The sequence below is a fragment of the Sciurus vulgaris genome (assembly GCF_902686455.1).
Source record: "Sciurus vulgaris genome assembly, chromosome: 17".
NCBI classification, from domain to species: domain Eukaryota; kingdom Metazoa; phylum Chordata; class Mammalia; order Rodentia; family Sciuridae; genus Sciurus; species Sciurus vulgaris.
The window spans coordinates 41,766,219-41,786,556 of record NC_136478.1 but is presented as its reverse complement, the minus strand read 5'-3'; the positions used below and the strand labels follow the sequence as shown (position 1 = coordinate 41,786,556).

The 20,338-nt window shown below is 39.7% G+C and overlaps 1 protein-coding gene across 3 annotated transcripts in view; it reads left to right on the top strand.

Moving 5' to 3' along the window:
- The window catches only part of CEP89 (centrosomal protein 89), a 56,177-nt gene extending 36,497 nt beyond the window's left edge, over positions 1-19,680 (top strand). For 2 of the 3 annotated variants that reach the window (XM_079119904.1, XM_079119902.1), the window contains 7 exons: positions 523-631; positions 3,584-3,764; positions 6,270-6,437; positions 7,708-7,849; positions 13,434-13,523; positions 15,647-15,816; positions 19,301-19,680. In XM_079119904.1, the coding sequence (XP_078976030.1) occupies positions 523-631; positions 3,584-3,764; positions 6,270-6,437; positions 7,708-7,849; positions 13,434-13,523; positions 15,647-15,816; positions 19,301-19,538 (1,098 nt within the window). In that variant the 3' untranslated portion in view covers positions 19,539-19,680. Of the gene's footprint in view, positions 1-515; positions 632-3,583; positions 3,765-6,269; positions 6,438-7,707; positions 7,850-13,433; positions 13,524-15,646; positions 15,817-19,300 lie in introns of all 3 variants that reach the window. The other variant, XM_079119903.1, reaches the window with a different exon arrangement.
- Positions 19,681-20,338: the final 658 nt, after the last annotated feature.

Sequence of the window (20,338 nt, the reverse complement as noted above, 5' to 3'; positions counted from 1 at the left end):
TGTATCATGCTTTTCCACACATCATGAATATTCACCAATTCAAAATCCCAAAGCTACGAGTTTATTTTATTCTTTTTCGTATGTTTGATATTTTGCATTTTACACAGTTTTTTTTGGTTTTGTTTTTTATTTTATGCTGGGGACCTCCTCACACATATGAAGCACAGGCTTTACCACTGAGTTACATTCCCAACCCTGATATTTTACATTTTAAAAAGTTATTCAAGTGTTGAAAGGATTACTCAGTGGTGTAGCCCCTGCCTAGTCCTGGTTTTGATCTGTAGCACCAAAACTAAAACAAAGGTACTAAAGCAGGCCATTATTCAAACTCCACTGCAGTCCTTTTCCCCATTTAATGCAAATAACTGAATTTGCTTTATTACTAATGTGTATAACATTAAAATATGCCCAGATATCACCTCCATAAATCAGTTGCTTTCTTTCAGACTTGGTGTGTTACTGTAATTACACTCAGTACCTGGATGACTGTATTTAATTTTGTAAATCATTTGTAGGCATCAGCTTCAGACTCAGGCAGAACTGGTTTTAGAGGAGAACAAGTTGTTAATAGAGCAGTTGGAGATTCAGCAAAGGAAAGCCAAAGACACCCAGCAGGAGCATCTGCGAGCAGGTGAGTGATGGTGATGCTGTGATGTCACTATTGTGTCCTTGAAAATGGGGAAAATCACATTTTTCTGAATATGTTCTTTCTTGAAATGCAACTCTTTATTACATTTCCAGTCATTGCCTTTAGTGCATTAATGGCCTTCTCTTAGATTCCACAGTGCCTTTCTAGTCATTCTGTCTTTTGTGAATCAGTTATAGGCAGTAGACTCTGCAGAACTGATTTTAGGGTAAATTAGGGCCTTAGAAGTGAGAAAGTCATGTGAGTAAGCATTCTACTACTTTTTTTTTTTCTTTTCCTTTTTCTTTCTTTCTTTCTTTTTTGTTTTTTTTTTTTTGGTACCAGAGATTTATAGCTTAACCACTGAGCTACATCCCCAGTCCTTTTTCTATTTTATTTAGAGGCAGGGTCTCAATAAGTTGCTTAGGGCCTCACTAAGTTGCTAAGGCTGTCTTTGAACTCATTATCCTCCTGCCTTACCCTCTGAGCTGCTGGGAGGTAAGTGGTCCAAACAATACAAGGATGTCCTCCCAAATCTTTGTTGAATGATTAAGTAAGTCAGGCCTCTCATTCTCTAAACAATTTCTTTGATTTTTCCCTTCTCTCAGAGCTAAGGGCTTCATTGGTTAAATCTCTGTAGTTAAGTCCCATCTGGTACCTTCTGTGAGTGTCCCTCCCTGCCTCTAGGAGCCCCACTGCATATGACAGTGAACTTGGATTAAGTCCAGATTAAGTGAGGGTCATTTCTTCTGACTAAAACCAAATTTAGGAGCACAAGAAGTAGTGACTTTGGGGCTGGGATTGTAGCTCAGTGGTAGAGTGTTCGCTTAGCATGCGTGAAGTCCTGGGTTCAATCCTCAGCACCACATAAAAATAAAAATGAAGATATTGTGTCCACCTATAATTAAAAAATACTTATAAAAAATTTTTTTTAAGGGCTGGGGATATAGCTCAGTAGGTAGAGCACTTGCCTCACAAGCACAAGTCCCTGTATTCAATCCCCAGCACCGCAAAAAAGAAAAAAAAAATTTTTTTTAAAGTGACTTTTTTTTTTTTACTTTACTGACTTTTTCAGTGAAGAATAATATAGGACAGGAAGTTGAAAGGCAAGCTGTCTTGAGTGAGCCATGGTAGCCCCTCCTTCCTGTTTTCCCTTCTGCACAGGCTGGTTTAGTGACTCTTCCCTCCCACACGTGGAAGAGGTCCTTTCCAGCCTCTGCTGTCACAGAGCTGCGGTGCTGCATTTCACGTATTTCTGCTAATGAGGCCATGTTTAAATACGAGAGCTTCTCAGAGTGCCACAGGAATGTCCTCTGCAGGACTTTCTAGACCTGTGTGCCTGTCAGTACTTGAGTTTATGCTGGCATTGTTGAGCAGGAAGGGAGAGAGTGTTGCTGGACCTCCTGTCTCTGTTTTCAGGATTGGAAGTGATAGGGAAATTTAATTTCCTGTTCTCCATGTTTAATTTTTCTCAAACATACCAGATTGTACCGGTGTGATGATTCTTCTGGTTGTGTGGCGCAGGCAAACCTTCAGCCCATGTGGTTCATGATTCAGTCAGTTGTCTGTTATTTTCCCATTCCCTGGAAACACCTGTTCATTGTGATCAGCTCAGTGTTTTCTAGAGTAGAAAGATTTAAAGGGTTATGTTATTATACTTCTAAGGACTGCTTTCAACAGATGCCCAGGAAATGTCTTTTTTAAAAATTAGTTAATTTATTTAAAAAGTGTTTTTGTAGTTGTAGATGGACAGCATGCCTTTATTTTATTTGTTTATTTTTGTATGCAGTGCTAAGGGTCAAATCAGTGCCTCCCACAGGCTAGGTAGGTGCTTTGCCACTGAGCCACAGCCTCAGCCCTAGAGATATCTTATTATATATGACCATTATCTTGTGGGATAGAAATTCTTCTGATTTACTTTCAATATAGGGCATAAAATATGAAAACTTAGAAGAAAAAAAGTAAATTCGGTGCTTGGTCAGGCCATGTTTGAGATCCTTAAAATCTTGAAAATCTTGCAGTTTATGGACAACATCATGATATATATTCACTAGTCTGTATATGGTTTACGACTTTGTCTTTGGAAAATCAGTTCCTTGAAGACTGGATTCATGTCTTGTTAAGTGTTATAGTCAGTTCCCTTAAAATATTTTAACATCTGTAGGGGATTGGTTCCGGAGAGACAGATAGACACACACACACACACACACACACACACACACGCGCGCGCGCGCGCGCACGCACGCACGCACACAGCATACCAAAATATATGGATGGTCAAGTCCCATACATAAAATGGTACAGCACTGACACATAACCTACCCAAATCCTTCTGTATACTTTAAATCCTCCCTAAATTACTTATGCCTAATATAATGTAAATACTATGTAAATAGTTGATTTGCTGTTTCATTTAGGATGTAGTGATAAGGAAAAACCTGTATGAATTCAGTATGGATGCAATTTTGTTCTGAATATTTTTGACCCACCATTGGTTGAATCCACTGATGGTGGAGCCCATGGATGCAGAGAGCTGACTGTGTATTTAGTGAATGCTTAATATAGGAAAAGTAATTTCTCCCTTCCTTTTTTCTTTCCTTCTTTCCTTTCAGTACTGGGCATTGAACCCAGGGGTGCTCTACCACTGAGCCACATCCCTAGCCCTTTTTATTTTTTATTTTAGAACAGAGTCTCACTAAGTTGCTAAGGCTAGCCTCAGACTAGTGACCCTCTTGCCTTAGCCTTCGAGTAGCTGGGATTACAGGTGAGCACTACTGTGCCTGGTAGGGAAAGTAATTTCTATGTGAAAGACTTTGGTTAATTTATAACTCTTCAAAATACTTTTTTTTAAAAGACCATTTTTCTTAGGTGTCTCACGTTAGTATTTCCTAGTAATCAGTACTTGTGTTTTATTAAGTCTCCTGTGCCAAGTCTATATCCTTCTCTTTTGCTTTTCAGTTTCTAAGCTAACTAAACAACTCATGCTCTTGGAGACTAAAACAAAGGACCAGGAAAAGGAGCTGATGGAAAACAAGAAGCAGTTGGAGAGTTTAGAGGCTAAATGTCAAGAACTTAAAACACACTTGGACGGCAAGATTGCCGTGGAAGTTCATACCTCAATCGTAAACAAGTTAAAAAGGTAAGGATTTAATAATGTCTTTCCCAATATTAATGAGAAACTCTGCATGTCATTGTAGGCACAATGGAGAGAGGTCACTCACGTTTCTTCTTTTTTCTTTTCCTGTTCTGTTTTGAGACTGATTCTTACTGTGTTACCGAGGCTGATCTGGAATTCCTGGGCCCCAGAGATCTTCCTGTGCCTTCCAGGTAGCCCAGACTACAGGTGTGCACCACCATGCCTGACTCTCTCAGGCTCCTTTTAAGAATTGTTCTTCATGTACAAACGGAGAAACAAGATGTATCCCATTTGTTTACAATAAAAACGAATTTAAAAAAAAAAAGAATTGTTCTTCAAGCTATGCATAGTGGCGCACGCCTGTAATCCCAACAGCTTGGGAGGCTGAGACAGGAGGATCTTGGGTTCAAAGCCAGCCTCAGCAACTTAGTGAAGCGCTAAGCAACTTAGTGAGACCCTGTCTCCAAATAAAATACAAAAAGGCTGGGTTGTGGCTCAGCACCCCTGAGTTCAATCCCCAGTACAAAAACAAAACAAAACAAAACAAAAACAAACAAACAAAGAATTGTTCTTCATCACTGGTTTTCAGAAACTTGATTTGGATGTGTACTGGTATGGTTTCTTTATCCTGTTTGAGATTCATTGACCCTTTTGGGGCTGTAGTTTTATATCTTTCATCATACTTGGAAGTATTTCAGCTGTCGTTTCCTTATTCTTTTCTGGGTTTCCTTCCCTCTCTCACCCACTGTCCCTGGGCCTGTTCAGTATTCCCCCAGGGTTCACTGTGCTGTGCACATTGTTTCTCTTTGTGCTTTAATTGTGTAGTTTCTATTGCTCTGCCTCTGAGCTCATTGGTCTTTTCTCCTGCTGTCTAATCTGCCTTTATTTGTTTCCAGCAAATTGATCATGTCACATGTATATATATATATATATATATTTTTTTTTTTTTTTTTTTTCTGTGTCTGGAAGAATCATTGGAGTCTTTTTTGTATTTTCCATTTCTCTCCTTGTCATGCTCTTTTTCTCTACTTTCTGGAACAGATGGGCGTGTGTGTGTGTGTGTGTGTGTGTGTGTGTAACAGCTGTTGAAAACTTTGTTTGCCAGTGCCAGCATCTCTCTCACTTTTTGATCTCTTCTATGAATTTCGTTTTCCTCCTAATCAGGAACCATATTCTTACATTATTGCTTAATTGGATGCTGAATAGTGTAGGTTTTACGTGTGTCGGTGCCATATTTATTGCCTTGCTTTAAATAGTGTTTTGGGTTTTTTTGCATGCTTAAGTTACTAGAGAATTGCTAGATTCATCCAAAGCCCACTCTTGCTAGGATGGGCACAAACAGCCTTTAGGCTAGCACTGGTGTAGCCACACTTCTAAGGCAGTAGTATTCTGAGGATCCTAGCCAATGTCCCTTATGGCCTGCGGTCTTCCACCCTGACTGGTGGGCTCATGTACTATTTCTTGTGTGCTGCTTCCTCATTTCTGGTGTCTCTTTAGCTATGAACAGTTTCCTCTCACATGAATGTAGGTCTGCTTTCAGCCAAAGATTTGCAGTTGCCCCTAAAGATCTCCAGAGCCTTCCTCCCTCCAAGAAAGCCCCACTGTCTTCCCTAGACACATAACCTCCCCGACCTTTGATCTCTGAAACTCAACGCAGCCGTGTGCCAGGTCTGGGTTTTCCCACCCTGTGAGGCAGAGGCGGAGCCACTGTGACCCTCATCTTGTTTTCCCTTATCTCAGGTTGCTGTGCCAGTTGTCCAAAGTCTGTAAACCACTGGTTTTTAGCTGGAGGGTAAATCTGGCCTCTGGACAACCTGGCTGGAAGCAAAACTCTGTATTTTCAAAATTCTTTTTTATCTTTATTCTTTTATCATTAATCCAGTTCAACAATTTATCGAAAAAATAATGTTTCACTTAGTTTTTAATTAAAAAATGGTTCTGAATTTTATATGCTTTTAAGTTTCAGTTGACAGACCACCCTGAAAGTCACACATTGTTTGACTACTTGACAAGTATGTAGCTCCTCTCCCATGTTACCCCTGTGTAAATTTGATAGCACCCAAGCTGTTGTTCAACAAATAAATGTCCCATTTGTTCTTTGTATCTTTAGTTATAAAGATATGTGTTTATAATTACATTATTACAAAATGAAATTTGTTTTAGGAGTAGGATTTTTTTTTCCTCTGGAAATTATAACCATATGAAAACTGAGCTGTCTTAGATTTTTTTATGGAAAAGGGTGTATAAATGAGTATATATGCCAGACATAAGCACAACCTGTGGGCAGAAAGAGGGGTTATATTTCCCCTACCAAGAAGTAAGTGCCCAGCCATACCCTCTCCTCTCTTCCAGCTCCCTGGCCCCTAGAGCATAGGAAGGGAGGCGTGCCTGCAGAGGCCTTCCAGATGACTCACCCAGGGGCTCGGCTGTTGATCACCTATCTGGCTGTGACTGCCTTATTTTAACTCGGTGCACTGGATACATAACCATAATGTTTTTGTCCTTCAGCCAACTGCAGAAGGAAGAAGAGAGAGGAAGTACTGAGATGGAAGAGCTGATGGAAAAGCTGACAGTCTCGCAAGTACAGAAAAAGAGCCTGCTTCTAGAGAAGAGCAATTTGACAGCTAGAAACAAAGCACTGGAGGCTGAACTAGAAAAAACACAGAAAATTAATAGGTTTGTATGTTTATTTTTTTTTCCTTAAGTTGGTTTTTTGTTTTGTTTTGGTTTTGTTTTTTCTTGGTACTGGGGAGTGAATCCAGGGGTGCTTAACCACTGAGCCACATCCCCAGCCCTTTTTTGTTTTTTGTTTAGAGACAGGGTCTCTCTGAGTTACGAGGGCCTTGCAAAGTTGCCGAGGCTGACTTGAATCACAATCTTCCTGCCTCAGCCTCCCAAGGCACTGGGATTACAGGTGTGTGCCACCACCCCCAGTCTTAAATTTTTCCCCCCTTTTCTTTTTTAGTTAAAAAGAAAAGTTAAAAAAAGAAAAGTCAACTAAAGAATATTTTCTTTCCTTTATCCTTTCCTTTTACAATGCTATAAAATGGAGAAGAGTAATTGAGATTATAGGATATCAGAATATAAGTACAGTGAAAGCTTTTCTGTTGGCCAAGATCAAACACATCTCTCAAGTCTATAGTTCAAATGTGGTTGATAATGATATGATGACCCTAAGACCTTGGACGTTCTAAAAGTTCATTCCTAATCATTTACAAGTAGAACTTCCTAACCATTTCCCAGTAGAGCTTCTGCCAGGCAGGCATGAGGCCCTGGGTTCAATTACCAGTAACATAGGTTAAAAAAAAGAGAAGTATCTTTTAGAGCATGAGCCAAGTAGTTAAAAGAATAGTATTTAATTAGCCTATTTATTGGTAGCATTTTGTGAGTCCTATTAACTTGATTTGGAGTTATTAATTATGCATGATTTCAAATTAAATCATCTAACCTTGAAATTTAGTAGATTTAGGTTGCTGAACAACAGCATTTATTTTTCAATTTTTTGCAGTCCTGGGACTCAAACCCAGGGCCTCAAACTTGCCAGGCAAGCACTCTACCACTGAACTAGACCCTCAGCCCCAAGAATAGCATTTAATTGTTAACTTGCTTGTTGTTTCTTTTGTTTTTTGTTTTTTGATTTTTTTCGGTTTTTATTTTTGGATACCGGGGATTGAACTCAGGGGCACTCAACCACTGAGCCACATTCCCAGCCTTATTTTGTATTTGATTTAGAGACAGGGTTTTACTGAATTGCTTAGTGCCTTGCTTTTGCTGAGGCTGGCTTTGAACTCGCAATCCTTCTGCCTTAGCCTCCCTAGCTGCTAGGATTATAGGAGTGTGCCACCACCCCATGCCAGGCAGCCTGCTGTTTTCATAACAGATATTCAGTGTGCCCTAGCCATGCAGGCTAATAAGTTTTTTATTCTCCTTTTGGGGAACTCTGTAGGAGGTACCAAAAGAAAATTGACATCCTCAAAAAGCAAGTAGAAAAAGCCATGGGGAATGAAATGTCTGCTCGCCAGAACCTGGCAAACCTTGTTGGGGTAGCAGAGAACATAACACAGGAACGAGACAGTCTTGTATGTTTGGTAAGTTTCTTCAAAGCTGTGTAAAGTAAACTGAAATTAATGTGCAAATGTGACTTTAAGAGTAATTCCAAAAACTAATTCATAAAGAGCTTCATGTTTTAAAAGTTTAACTGCATGTTTCTAAACACTTCAAAATTTATCTTTAACCATGGGCAAAAACGTTTTTAAATAATGGCAATTTTGATTTTATTGTTTCTTTTGTTTCAATTTTATTGATTTCAGCTCTGATTTTAATTATTTCCTGTCTTCTACTACTTTTGCTATTGTTCTGTTCTTTTTCTAGGGCTTTGAGCTGTAGTGTTAGGTTATTTAGTTGTTGACTTTTCAGTCTTTTCTTTTTTTTTTGGTACCAGGAATTGAACCCAGGGGCACTTAACCACTGAGCCACTTTCCCCGGACCTTTTATTTTTTTGTATTTTGTATTTAGACACAGGATCTTGATGAGTTGCTTAGGGCCTTCCTAAGTTGAAAAGGCTGGCTTTGAACTTAGAATCCTCCTGCCTCAGCCTCCTGAGCTGCTGGGGTTATAGACATTCACCCTCAGGCCCAGCTCAGGTGTAAATTTTTTTTTTAAATATTATTTCTCTGGGTGTGATGGTGCATGCCTATGATCCCTGCAACTCCAGAGGCTGAGACAGAAGATCAAAAGTTCAAGGCCAGCTTCAGCAACTTGGCAAGAGACAGTATCTCAAAATTTATAAGGTGGTAAAGTGCCCCTGGATTTAATCTCCATGGGGGAGGGGGAATTACTTCTTTTTTTTTTTTTTTTTTTTTTATTGTAAACAAATGGGATACATGTTGTTTCTCTGTTTGTACATGGCGCAAAGGCATACCATTTGTGTAATCATAAATTTACATAGAGTAATGTTGTTTGATTCATTCTGTTATTTTTTCCCTTCCCCCCACCCCTCCCACCCCTCTTTACCCTCTATACAGTAGTTCCTTCCTCCATACTTGCCCCCCTCCCTAACCCTAACTCTAACCCTAACACTAACCCTTCCCTCCCCCCATTATGTGTCATCCTCCACTTATTAGCGCTATCATTCGTCCTTTCATTCTTTTCTTGAATGCACTCCATGCAATGAATTTTCCTATTAGTACCGCTTTCATAGTATCCCAGAGATTTTGATATGTTGTATTGTCATTCTCATTGACCTCTAAGAATTTTTTTATCTCCTCCCTGATGTTTTCTGTTATCCATGTTTCATTCAATAGCATATTATTTAGTCTTCAGGTGTTGGAGTAATTTCTGTTTTTTCTTTTGTCATTGATTTCTACTCTCATTCCATTATGATCTGATAGAACACAAGGCAGTATCTCTATATTTTTTGCATTTCCTAAGGGCTGCTTTGTGGCATATCATATGGTCTGTTTTCGAGAAGGTTCCATGTGCTGCTGAGAAGAAAGTGAATTCGCTCATTGATGGATGGAATATTCTATATATGTCTATTAAGTCTAGGTTATTGATTATGTTATTGAGTTCTATGGTTTCTTTGGTTGGTTTTGTTTGGAAGATCTATCCAGTGGTGACAGCGGTGTGTTAAATTAACCCAGAATTACTGTGTTGTGGTCTATTTGATTCCTGAAATTGAGAAGGATTTGTTTGATGTACAGGGATGCACCATTGTTTGGGGCATAAATATTTACTATCGTTATGTCTTCCTGATTTATGGTTCCCTTAAGCAGTATGAAATGTCCTTCTTTATCCCTTCTGACTAACTTTGGCTTGAAGTCCACTTTATCTGATATAAGGATGGAAACCCCCGCTTTTTTACTGAGTCCATGAGTGTGGTAGGTTTTTTTCCCATCCTTTCACCCTTAGTCTGTGGATGTCTTTTTCTATGAGATGAGTCTCTTGCAGGCAGCATATTGTTGGGTCTTTCTTTTTAATTCATTCTGCCAGACTATATCTTTTGATTGATGAGTTTAGACCATTAATGTTCCGGGTTATTATCGAGATATGATTTGTATTCCCAGTCATTTGAGCTTATTTTTGGTTTTTAACTTGACTCGGTTTCTCCTTTGAGTGGATTTTTCTCTAAGGTAGTTCCTCCCTTTGCTGACCTACATTGTTGTTTTTCATTTCCTCCTCATGGAATATTTTGTTGAGAACATCCTATAGCGCAGGCTTTCTATTTATAAATTCTTTTAACTTTTGTTTATCATGGAAGGATTTTATTTCATCGTCAAATCTGAAGGTTAGTTTTGCTGGGTATAGGATTCTTGGTTGGTAACCATGTTCTTTCAGAGCTTGAAATACGTTGTTCCAGGACCTTCTAGCTTTTAGAGTCTGGGTTGAGAAGTCGGCTGCTATCGTATTGGTTTCCTCCTATATGTAATCTGATGCTTTTCTCTCATGGCCTTCAAAATCCCATCTTTATTTTGAATGTTAAGCATTTTCATTATAATGTGCCTTGGTGTGGATCTGTTGTGATTTTGTACATTCGGTGTTCTATAAGCCTCTTGTAATTGATTTTCCATTTCATTCTTCAGGTTTGGGAAATTTTCTGATATTATCTCATTGAATAGGTTGTTCATTCCTTTGGTTTGTACCTCTGTGCCTTCCTCAATTCCAATAATTCTTAAATTTGGTCTTTTCATGATATCCCATAGTTCTTGGAGATTCTGTTCATGATTTCTTACCATCTTCTCTGTTTGGGCAATTTTATTTTCAAGATTAAATATTTTGTCTTCATTGTCAAGGTTCTGTCTTCCAAGTGGTCTAGTCTTTTGGTGATGCTTTCCATTGAGTTTTTTATTTGGTTTATTGTTTCCTTCATTTCAAGGATTTCCATTTTTTTTTTTTTGTTTTTTTTTTTTTTTGAGAATCTCTCTCTTTTTGTTGAAATGATCTTTTGCTTCCTGCAGTTGCTCTTTCAACTGCTTATTGGTATTATCATTCATTGCCTGCATTTGCTCTCTTATCTCATCCTTTGCTTCGCAAATCATCTTAATCCTGTATAATCTGAAGTCCTTTTCTGACATTTCTTCTAACATACTGTCATTGGATTCTATTAATATAGAATCTAGATTTGTTTGGATCATTTTCTTCCCTTGTTTTTTTATGTTGTTCATGTATCTTCCCCTCTAGCAGTGCAGATCTGGGGTATTGCAGATTCCCCACTCTTGGCTTATAATGGCCCGATAGGTTTCCTAAACCTTTTCTTTAAGGGGGAGATCAATATTAGCAGTGCCCAATTCAGACAGTATGCAATCCTAAACCAAATAGCTCCTATGAGGACATTAACAATATTGTCATAATAAACAGAATGAGTTCAATTGTTATCTTCAGTATAACAAACAGATTTGCAATAAGGTCTGCAGTTTCTAATGGAGGACAAAGAGGGTGCAGAGGGATGTAGGATGTGGCTGTTAATGGGATAAGAAAGAATATACAGAAGTTCTAGATAATAGGGTGAGAGTATAATAAAAGAAATTGGTTGTTATCATGCAAAAAGGTAGAAAGAGACTGAGGGAACAGGTAAACAAAAGGAAAAGGAACAAGAAAAGTAAAGAAATAAAAACTTAAAATTGTTCAATAAGGAGAAAAAAGAAAATCTACACTATAACAGTCATATAGTATTCAAACCGCCAGTCTTCAGTACCCTGATGCATGAGAGCTGACAATGAGCTTCCAGTCTCTAGCAGGCGTCTCAGGATGGGATTTGCCCCACCTAAAGATTGGAGCTATGGCTTCCAGGATTATCCAAGATGGCTGCTCTGGCTTCCAAATGTGTTGGCAAATGGGGAGCTGCAGCTCAGGGTGTGGGATGTGGTCAGCTGGAGGTCTTGGAGGTGGGGTGTGTTTGGTGTGTTTACGGGATCCTGGAGGCGAGGTGTAATCAGTTGGTCTGGGGTCCCGGTGATAGGGCACAGTCAGTCGGTCTGGGGTTCCTGGTGGCAGGGAGCAGTCAGTTGAAGTGAGGGCCCCGGAGGCAGGGAGTGATCGGTTGGGCTGAGGGATCCTGGAGACGGGGCTCATTCAGTCCGGCCAGGGGTCCTACGGGGCCTGGCTGTTATCTCAAAATCAGCAATTATGATTTAAGAAGGCAACTATGGAGGAGCAGTAAGTCATCTTGTATTTATTATACCTATAGATGCAGCTTTATATTATCTTCATGATGGTATTTTCCCTGTTTGAAGATGAAGCATAGTCATAGGGCTGGGGGTGTAGCTCAGTGGTAGAGCTTGTACTTAGTATGTGGGAGTCCCTGATTCAATCCCCAGCAATGCAAAAAAATAAAATAAAGAATCATAGCTAGTCCTTCCTATGGACATAGTTGAAAGGCACAGGATATAGCCACACTGAGATTCTTCCCATACTACTTCCAATATGCCAGTCCCAAGGAAAGGAATTAAGTCCATCATTAGTGTCCTAAGTGATGTAGACCACACAGCCAGCAAGAGTGATGTATGGGCCTGATTCTAGGCATATCCATCATGATTTGAAAAGACATCTGCAGCAGATTATGTGGTGAAATAAGATAGATGCTATGCCAAGCCATATGCATTGTAAAAGATCTGTAGGATTTATTCCAAACTGTGACAGTGAGTTATCTCCAAAAAGTAGAATTTCAGGTAGTTTTTTAAAAAAGTCTTCTCACTTATCTGCATTTCGTGTTTTTTTCCTACATTGAACACATATTGCTTCTACATGAATAAACATGTTTAAGTAATGTAGCAGTCTCTGGTAGTGTAAAATTAGAAGTCATAGTTGAATGAATGTCATGAGAAAAGAAACCAGCAGAAATTCTGAGAAAGTCAGAAACCTGCAAACCTGGAAGTAACTCAGCCCTTCCCTGGGGTTCAATGAGGTGTGGAGAGCCTGTAAGGACGTGTCACAAACCCATTCCTACTTGTTAGAAAGATGTTAAGTTCCTTCATAGGAAAATGAATGTTGGCTTTTAGCCCTTACTTATAGAGGCAACTCTTGGGGAAAAATGGTGATCTTTATTTTTAATAAAAGAAATGCTAATTTAATTAGTCTTATGATACCAATCTGTACTTAATGTTACAAAACATTTTAAAAATGATACTAGTTGTTGATTGGAGTATAGTAATTCTGGTCATACATTAGTAGTGAATTCTAAGTCCTTTCTGTGTCTTTTAGAAAGCAATTTGACTTTGACACAGCATGGTAGGCGCCTTGAAAGTACTCAGACCTTCTAATTCCATAGTCCCCCTCCTGAAAAGTTGCTGTCCCATCCAAAGTGATATTTTCTGTAGTGCCATTGAGTACCCACTTTCCTTTCTCCTGAGTTCATTGGGCTTACCCACTGGAATATCAAGAGGGCAAAGCCAAAGCTCATTAGAAAACTAAAGTGCCAAGCAAACCCATTCATCTAGCATGTTCCTGGAGACCTGCCCACCATATATTAGTAGTACCATAGATGCAAAGCCATCTCGTTTGTAGGATATGCAAAATAATTTTTTTTTCCAGTGTTCGAGGTGGAACCCAGGGCCTCATGCATGCTAGGCAAGCACTTTACCACTAAGCTACATCCCTAGCCCAAGAATCTTTTATTATTTTAATTTTTCTATAAAACTCAGAGCCCATTTATTTTTGTCTTCACTTTCTCCTTAGACTAAATGCTTAGAAAGTGAAAAACATGGAGTCCTCAACACAGCCATAAAAGGCAATATTCGCTTGGGAAAATTAGAGGAAAAAATCAAGGTAAGTGGTCTTTTAACCACAGAGATTCCATTTTCATGTGGGGAAAAGGGCTTACAAATGATTTCTATGTTTAAGAAAATGACTCATTTTGCATGCGTATGTCACTGATCATTCACACAGTAAAGCAATATAAGGTTCTGCTTCAGAAATAGTACCTCTCAAGTTATTATATAATCTTTGGTTCCTTTACACAGTACAATTTCATACAGCTGTTTGTTTAAAATAAAAGATGGAAAAATCTCCAGGCTGTATTGTTGGGTTGCTGTCCAGATTTATCATCAACCCCAGCCTTAGCTGGTCCCATTAGAGAGCAGCATTGTCCTGCTCCTCTCTTGCCTTAACCTGATTGCACCCTCCAGTTTCTCTGCTCAAAGAAAGCCGTTCTCATTGTACCTTGTGCCTGCCTTGGACCACCCTTCACTAGACCCCTGTTCCCATCTAACTGCTGGCCTCCCTACCTGCAGCACAGCATCACCAGACAACCTGGCTTCTGTTGGGAAGGACCAGGGAGAGAACCAGCAGACTAGAGGCCCAGGTGGAGAGCAAGGGACCTGGAACCTTGAAGGGGAAGGTGCTGTAAGGTTTGGAGCTCCAAGCCTAGGGAATAAGATCTTCGACTTCAGACTGAGGTGCATGTCCTTATAGGATAATGATTTTTTAAAAGGTCTGGTCGTGGAGAAATAGATGATGGCATTTAATATGTTGGAAAATTCACATCTAAAAGAAAGGACCTACCTTGGAAGTTAGGGACCATGGCAAGATCTAGGATACTTGTTTCTGCAGACAGAAGTCCTTTGGAAACAAACTGGACTGAGGGAGCCAGAGAAGAGTCTCCATGAGGTTTAGAGGGCTACCAAGCCATTGCCCTCTTTACGTCTGCCAAGACAGAATCCAGGCCAAAAGCAAAGAAGGAATAATTATAAAAAAACACTAAATAATAAAAAAATTAAAAATAAATAAGATGTTAAAGACTACAATTAATAATATGCAGTAGCTGTGAATGTCTATGCACTAAATAATACAGTAGAAAATCTGTAAGTGTAAACTATAGGAAACAGGAAAATGAAAACAGTATTAATAAGAGTGTTATCCACTTCTTTTGGTCTAAGACTGATCAAAAGATTAAACAAAAATAAATAAGGACATAGAAGATTTAAAAGTATAATCAATAGGATATATTTGTGTATAAATAAATAACAGTTGAGTGCAACTTCACTACAAAGAAAGCCTCAATAAATCCCTAAAGCAGAAATAATGTAGACTTTTTCTAATCACAAATATGAAAACTTGAAATTAATAAAATCAGAAATCAAAAAGGTTCTTTTACCTGGAAGTATAAAAATTGTGCACTAAACTAATTCTTGGGCCAGATAGAATATAAAAACTGAATATTAGAATTTGTTTAAAATGTTGAGTCTATGAGAACTGTGTGCCAGTCCCTGTGACAAGTTTCAGAAATGCTCAGAGAGCAGCATGTGGAACTCTTAAATAGAATACAGTTGAAAGAGGGAAAATAAATGAATCAGGCTTTTATCTGTCATCTGTTTGACAAAGATAATGACAGACTTGTTAGGCTCATATATGGGGTTTCCTTAAAAATTATGTCAGTGTCAACATTAGTTTTTTTCTTTCTTCAATTTAATTTAACTTTATCTTACTTTATTGAGTTGGAGCTTCACATTGCCCAGACTGGCCTTGATCTCCTGGGCTTAAGCAATCCTCCTGCCTCAGCTTCCCCAGTAGCTGGGACTACAGCTGCCCCACCAAGCCCAGCCATGACATTAATTCTTATGTTACCTGTTGATCAAAGGATGAAAATTGTTCTGGAAAAAAATCAGAAACTAGTTTAATTTTTAGTAACAACCAGTTTGTTGTGTGTTGGCAATACTTTGTGTTTAACTTTATTTGTTGCGTATTAAAAAACCCTGGCATAATACAAATTGGTTTAATTTTACTTGAAATTCTTTTATCACTTGTTATCACTTTTAGGATCCTGACTTGCCCTTTCAGATCAGCCTGATCCAGGGCTAACTCAAGTTAGTGGGTTCCAACAGTGCAAGGAGTAGGTGGGGAATACAGCCCAGGAACAGTGTCCTCTGGCTCAGAGTTCCTCCTCTCCCCAGGTGTATAAGAAGCAGGCAGCGCTGAAACTGGGGGACATCAGTCACCAACTGCTGGAGCAGCAAGAGCGCTTTGCTGGCAAGAAAGCCCAGTACCAGTGGAAGATGAGGCAGCTCCATCAGATTCTGCAGGACAAGCAGGAGGTCCTGGATGAAGCACTGCAGCAGAAAAGGTAGGGCCATCCAGCCCCATGTCATAGGGTCCCATAGTGTGTCTTTTTTTTTTTAGTCTTTCGTAGAATTTTCTGGAAAAAACCTCTAGGCCTGTTTTGTTTTTACTTTTTTGTTTTCTCTGATTTTAACATTGGTCTTGATTATTTGCCCTTCATTTTCTTTATTCTCTCTTTTAAAAATTTCTTTTAAATTGGACTTCTAGTCTAGTCCTCTAATTTCCTTTCCCTTTTTCCTCTTTTCCATTTCTCTGATTTTTTTTTTTTTTATTTAACTTTCTTGGAAAACTTAATTTGTTTTGATTAAATGATTTATTTCTGTTTGTGATTTTTTAAAAATTTCTGAGAACCTTAAGATCTCTGGTCATTCCCTTTTTGTAACATCATGAGCATAAGATTATGGGTGAAATATGTTCTCTGGTTAGAGGGTATCATACTATGGACATTTTTATCCTTCAAACTTATGTCAGTGGATTAGAAACATTGAAGAAGCCCATCACAATGGCATGTGCCTGTAGTCCCAGCTACTCAGGTTAAGGCAGGAGTATCATCTGAGCCCAGGAGTTTGGGGCCAGCCTGAGCAACATAGTGAGACTCCTGTCTAAAAAATTATACACACCAAAAAACATTGGAGATTATCATATGTTTCATGAAGATAAATTTTTTTAACCTTTTTTTTCATTAACTTTTTTTTTGACTGATTTTTTAAAAAAATTTTTCATACATGTTCATAGGGTAACAATGTCTGTCTCAATCTACTGTCCTTCCCATCCCCACCTGCCCCACCTCTCCCCTCACTCCCTTCTGTACAATCCATAGTTCCTTTATTCTTTCCTACCCACCCCCTCCTATGGATCAACATCCGCTTATCAGAGAAAACATTCAGCCATTGGTTATTTGGGATTGGCTTATTTCACTTAGCATGATCTTCTCCAGTTCCATTCATTTACCTACAAATGCCATTTCATTCTTTAAGACTGAGTAATATTCCATTGTGTATATGTACCACATTTTATTTATCCATTTATCTGTTGAAGGGCATCTAGGTTGTGTGAAGGTAAACTTATTCCTTATAATTGTGACTTCGTAGCCACTTGAGCATTTTCTCTTTTGATCCCTCCCTTCTCCACCTTTGGCACCCATCATTCTGCTCTATTTCTACATGTGGTATTTGACTTTCTGTGTCTAGCTTATTTCATTTAACATTATGTTTTCTACATTCATCCATCCTGTCTCGAATGATAGGATTTCACTTTTTAGGGCTGTGTATATGTACCACATTTTCTTTATCCATTTGTCTGTCAATGGATACTTAGGCTGATTCCCTATCTTGTCTATTGTGAATAGTGCTGCAATACACATGAGCATACAGACATCTCTTCAACACGCGCATTTGCTCTGGGTACATATCTAGTGTTGAGATTGCTGGATCATTTATCTCCTCCTATATACAGTAATTTTTTTTACTATAAATTTACATTTGATTAAATTTAATCTATGAAATCCTGAGGGTCTGAACTGAGAATGTTTTTCTCCAAAGAAGGTTGGTATTCACTTCTTTTTCATTCCAGACAATATTTCCAACCTGGAACCATTTGATTATTAATTTTTAAAATAGACTATAGTAACTATTTTTTAAATATTAAAGGAATTTAAAATGTATATATTCTCAATTTCATTATTACATTTAATATTTTCATAATATAATATGAAACAATTTCTTCTCTCTTTTTTTTTTTTTTTTTTTTTTTTGCAGTGCTGGGGATCGAACTCAGGGCCTTGTGCATGCAAGGCAAGCACTCTACCAACTGAGCTATATCCCCAGCCCCTGGAGAGTTTCTTCTGCTCAATATTCTGTTTACTAATTCTCTCTTCAGCCATGTCCAATTTATTATTTAATCTACCTCATGGAATTTTTCCCCTTGTTTTCTCAAAACTGTCATGGTAGTCCTGATTCATTCCAGTCAGGGCCTGGGGATGTCTGACCATAAGGGACAATGTAAACTCTAACTCTGGATCCATTTGAGAAGAACCCAGTAGCTGTGGCCCCCAGGAGTGTCAGCCTTTCAGAGCAGGTTTCTTTTGAAGATCTGAAGATCTTCCACCCAGCCATCTTGCTTTGAGGGTCTTTCACATGTTTCTACTTCCCTGCCTAGAAAGTACTTTTAGGAAGAAAAACTTCTGAGGAGAGATGAATGAGTCCTGTGAGTCTCTATCACATTAAGTTTGCATGGGCCTAAGACCTATTCTTCTTTCCACAAAAATGTGGGATTTGGGCATTTTTGGTGACAAAATGATGACATTTTGCTCATCTCCCTCTTTGATTTCAATTTAGTCAATTTTTTTTTTCCCTGAAGGAATTTTCTATTCTTTCTTTTGAGTTCAGCCAGACATTTAAACATGACTGCTATAGTTTATCAAGAATGTGGGTGATTTATGTAAGAAAATAGAAGTCTTAGGATTTCTTTAGATATAGTTTAATCAAATTCTGCAGAACTCTCAGCAGCATGGGCCTTGGGAGGAAGCAGTGGCTCATAAGAAGAAGAGACTCTGGACAAGTCAGCATGTCACTGTCCTCCCCCAACCTCAGTGCTTTGCTGTGTGAGCAGTGGTGCTAAGTCCTGCACCTGGCAGTGTCTGAGAAGGAACTGGCCTCTCCATCTCTGCACATTGGCCAAGGCCTGCTCCACGCCCCCCACCACCAAGCAAAGGCCTGCTGTTTCCTCCCTGTGACATGGTGGCAGGTCTGTCCTGCAGGCATATGGATACCTCTGCCCCATCTCCCCAGTACAACACATGGTGACTTGCCCCAAGTCCTTGCTTTGCTGCCCTTTGTTTCGCGTAAGCCTTGGTTTCCTCTGAGCACTCCACCTTCTACATGCGGTCCAGACCCAACTTCTGTGTCCTCAGTTATGTGTCCCACTCCTCCAGTTCCCCTCCTCACCCTACTTCTCTGTGTCTGGGCCCATCAGAGCCATCAGTGGATGGCTGCCTGTGAAAGTCCCTGAGTGTTGGCCAGGCCACAGTGGGGATAGGCAGAGGCAGGGTTGCACGGAGGTCTACATGGCCCACAATATGTGGGCACCACAGCCAGGCCATTGCATCGTGGCGGCTGACTGGCTTTGGACAGCCACTGTGGTTACTATGTTTTACTGTTGTATTGCACACATTAATCTTTAGGAAACAGAGGATCTGTGCATTGAGGCCAAAGTCAAGAAAAAGACAAAACTTAGAGGAGAAAAATAAGAAGTCCTTTTTTCTGCCTGTGCCTTTGCATTTTGTTTGTTTGTTTCTTATTTCCAGAGGGCCTGGGGGCTTCACTGAGCCCTGGAGCCTCTGCTCTGGAACTGAAGCCAGTAGACTCTCTTCTCTGATGTTAAACTTGCTTTCACTTGAGTTCCACTACTTTAGGATTGATAAACCTCTATGAATATTTTTCATATTGTACTATTTTAAACTTGCCCTTTGATTTATTTATTTTTTTCAGAGAAATGGAAGGTGAGCTTGAGATTATTTGGAAGTCTGCCTCCAAGGAAAACCAAAGAATCCGAGAACTTCTCCAGGCCACACTAGGGAGGACGGGCACTTGGGACAACACGACTTTCAAGTACACGTGCCTTGAAGGCACCTCTCAGGGAGACCTGCTGGATGGACACAGCGTCAGCTACTGTGATGGGAAGCCTCTTGCCTCCATCTGCCGGAGTCTGCAGGAGCCAGTGGATTAGGCCCTGTGGCCTGAAAGGTCTGCCTCACACCGGCTGGCACAGGGTGGTTTCTCTCCCAGGAGAGCCAGCAGTGGCCAGGGAAATGCAGAGGCCCAGCAAGTGCAATAGAGCATGGAAGAAATAAACTATCACAGAAGTTTAATTGGTTATTTACATTTTGCTTTATTTTAATAGTGTACTGCTGAAATATATTTTAGCCAGGTCATGTCCTCTGGCTGTATTGCCAGTGAGACTGACTCATTGCTCAGGTTAGCAGGTGGCCTGCTGAGCTGGCCTGTCTACAGGCTTCTAGATCTGCAGCTGAGAAAGCTCTGGAAGGAATGGAGGAGCTGGACGAGCACATTCCGTGTGTCACATGAACAGTTGGATGAGGCAGCTGGCAGAACAGCAGTAATGATAGTTTATACCTCTGCCCTGGGGGGTATTTTCTTATTTGGTAAAAAAAAGTAAGGTGCTAGTCCTTGTGTCCCAGTAAATAACACCAAATGCTTTCTGCCTTCTCTCCCTACTCTGTTCTCAAACTTATATTCTGATATCATATAATCTTAATAACTCTTCTCCATTTTATAGCAGTGTAAAAGGAAAAGATAAAGGAAATATTGGGGCCACTTGATGAGAACTCTCACTTTAAGCACCCAGGTGGGGTCCCTCCTCTACTGCTGCCACCAGGAAGGACACCAGAGGGCAGGACAGACCTGCCACCATGTCACAGGGAGGAAACAGCAGGCCTTTGCTTGGTGGTGGGGGGCGTGGAGCAGGCCTTGGCCAATGTGCAGAGATGGAGAGGCCAGTTCCTTCTC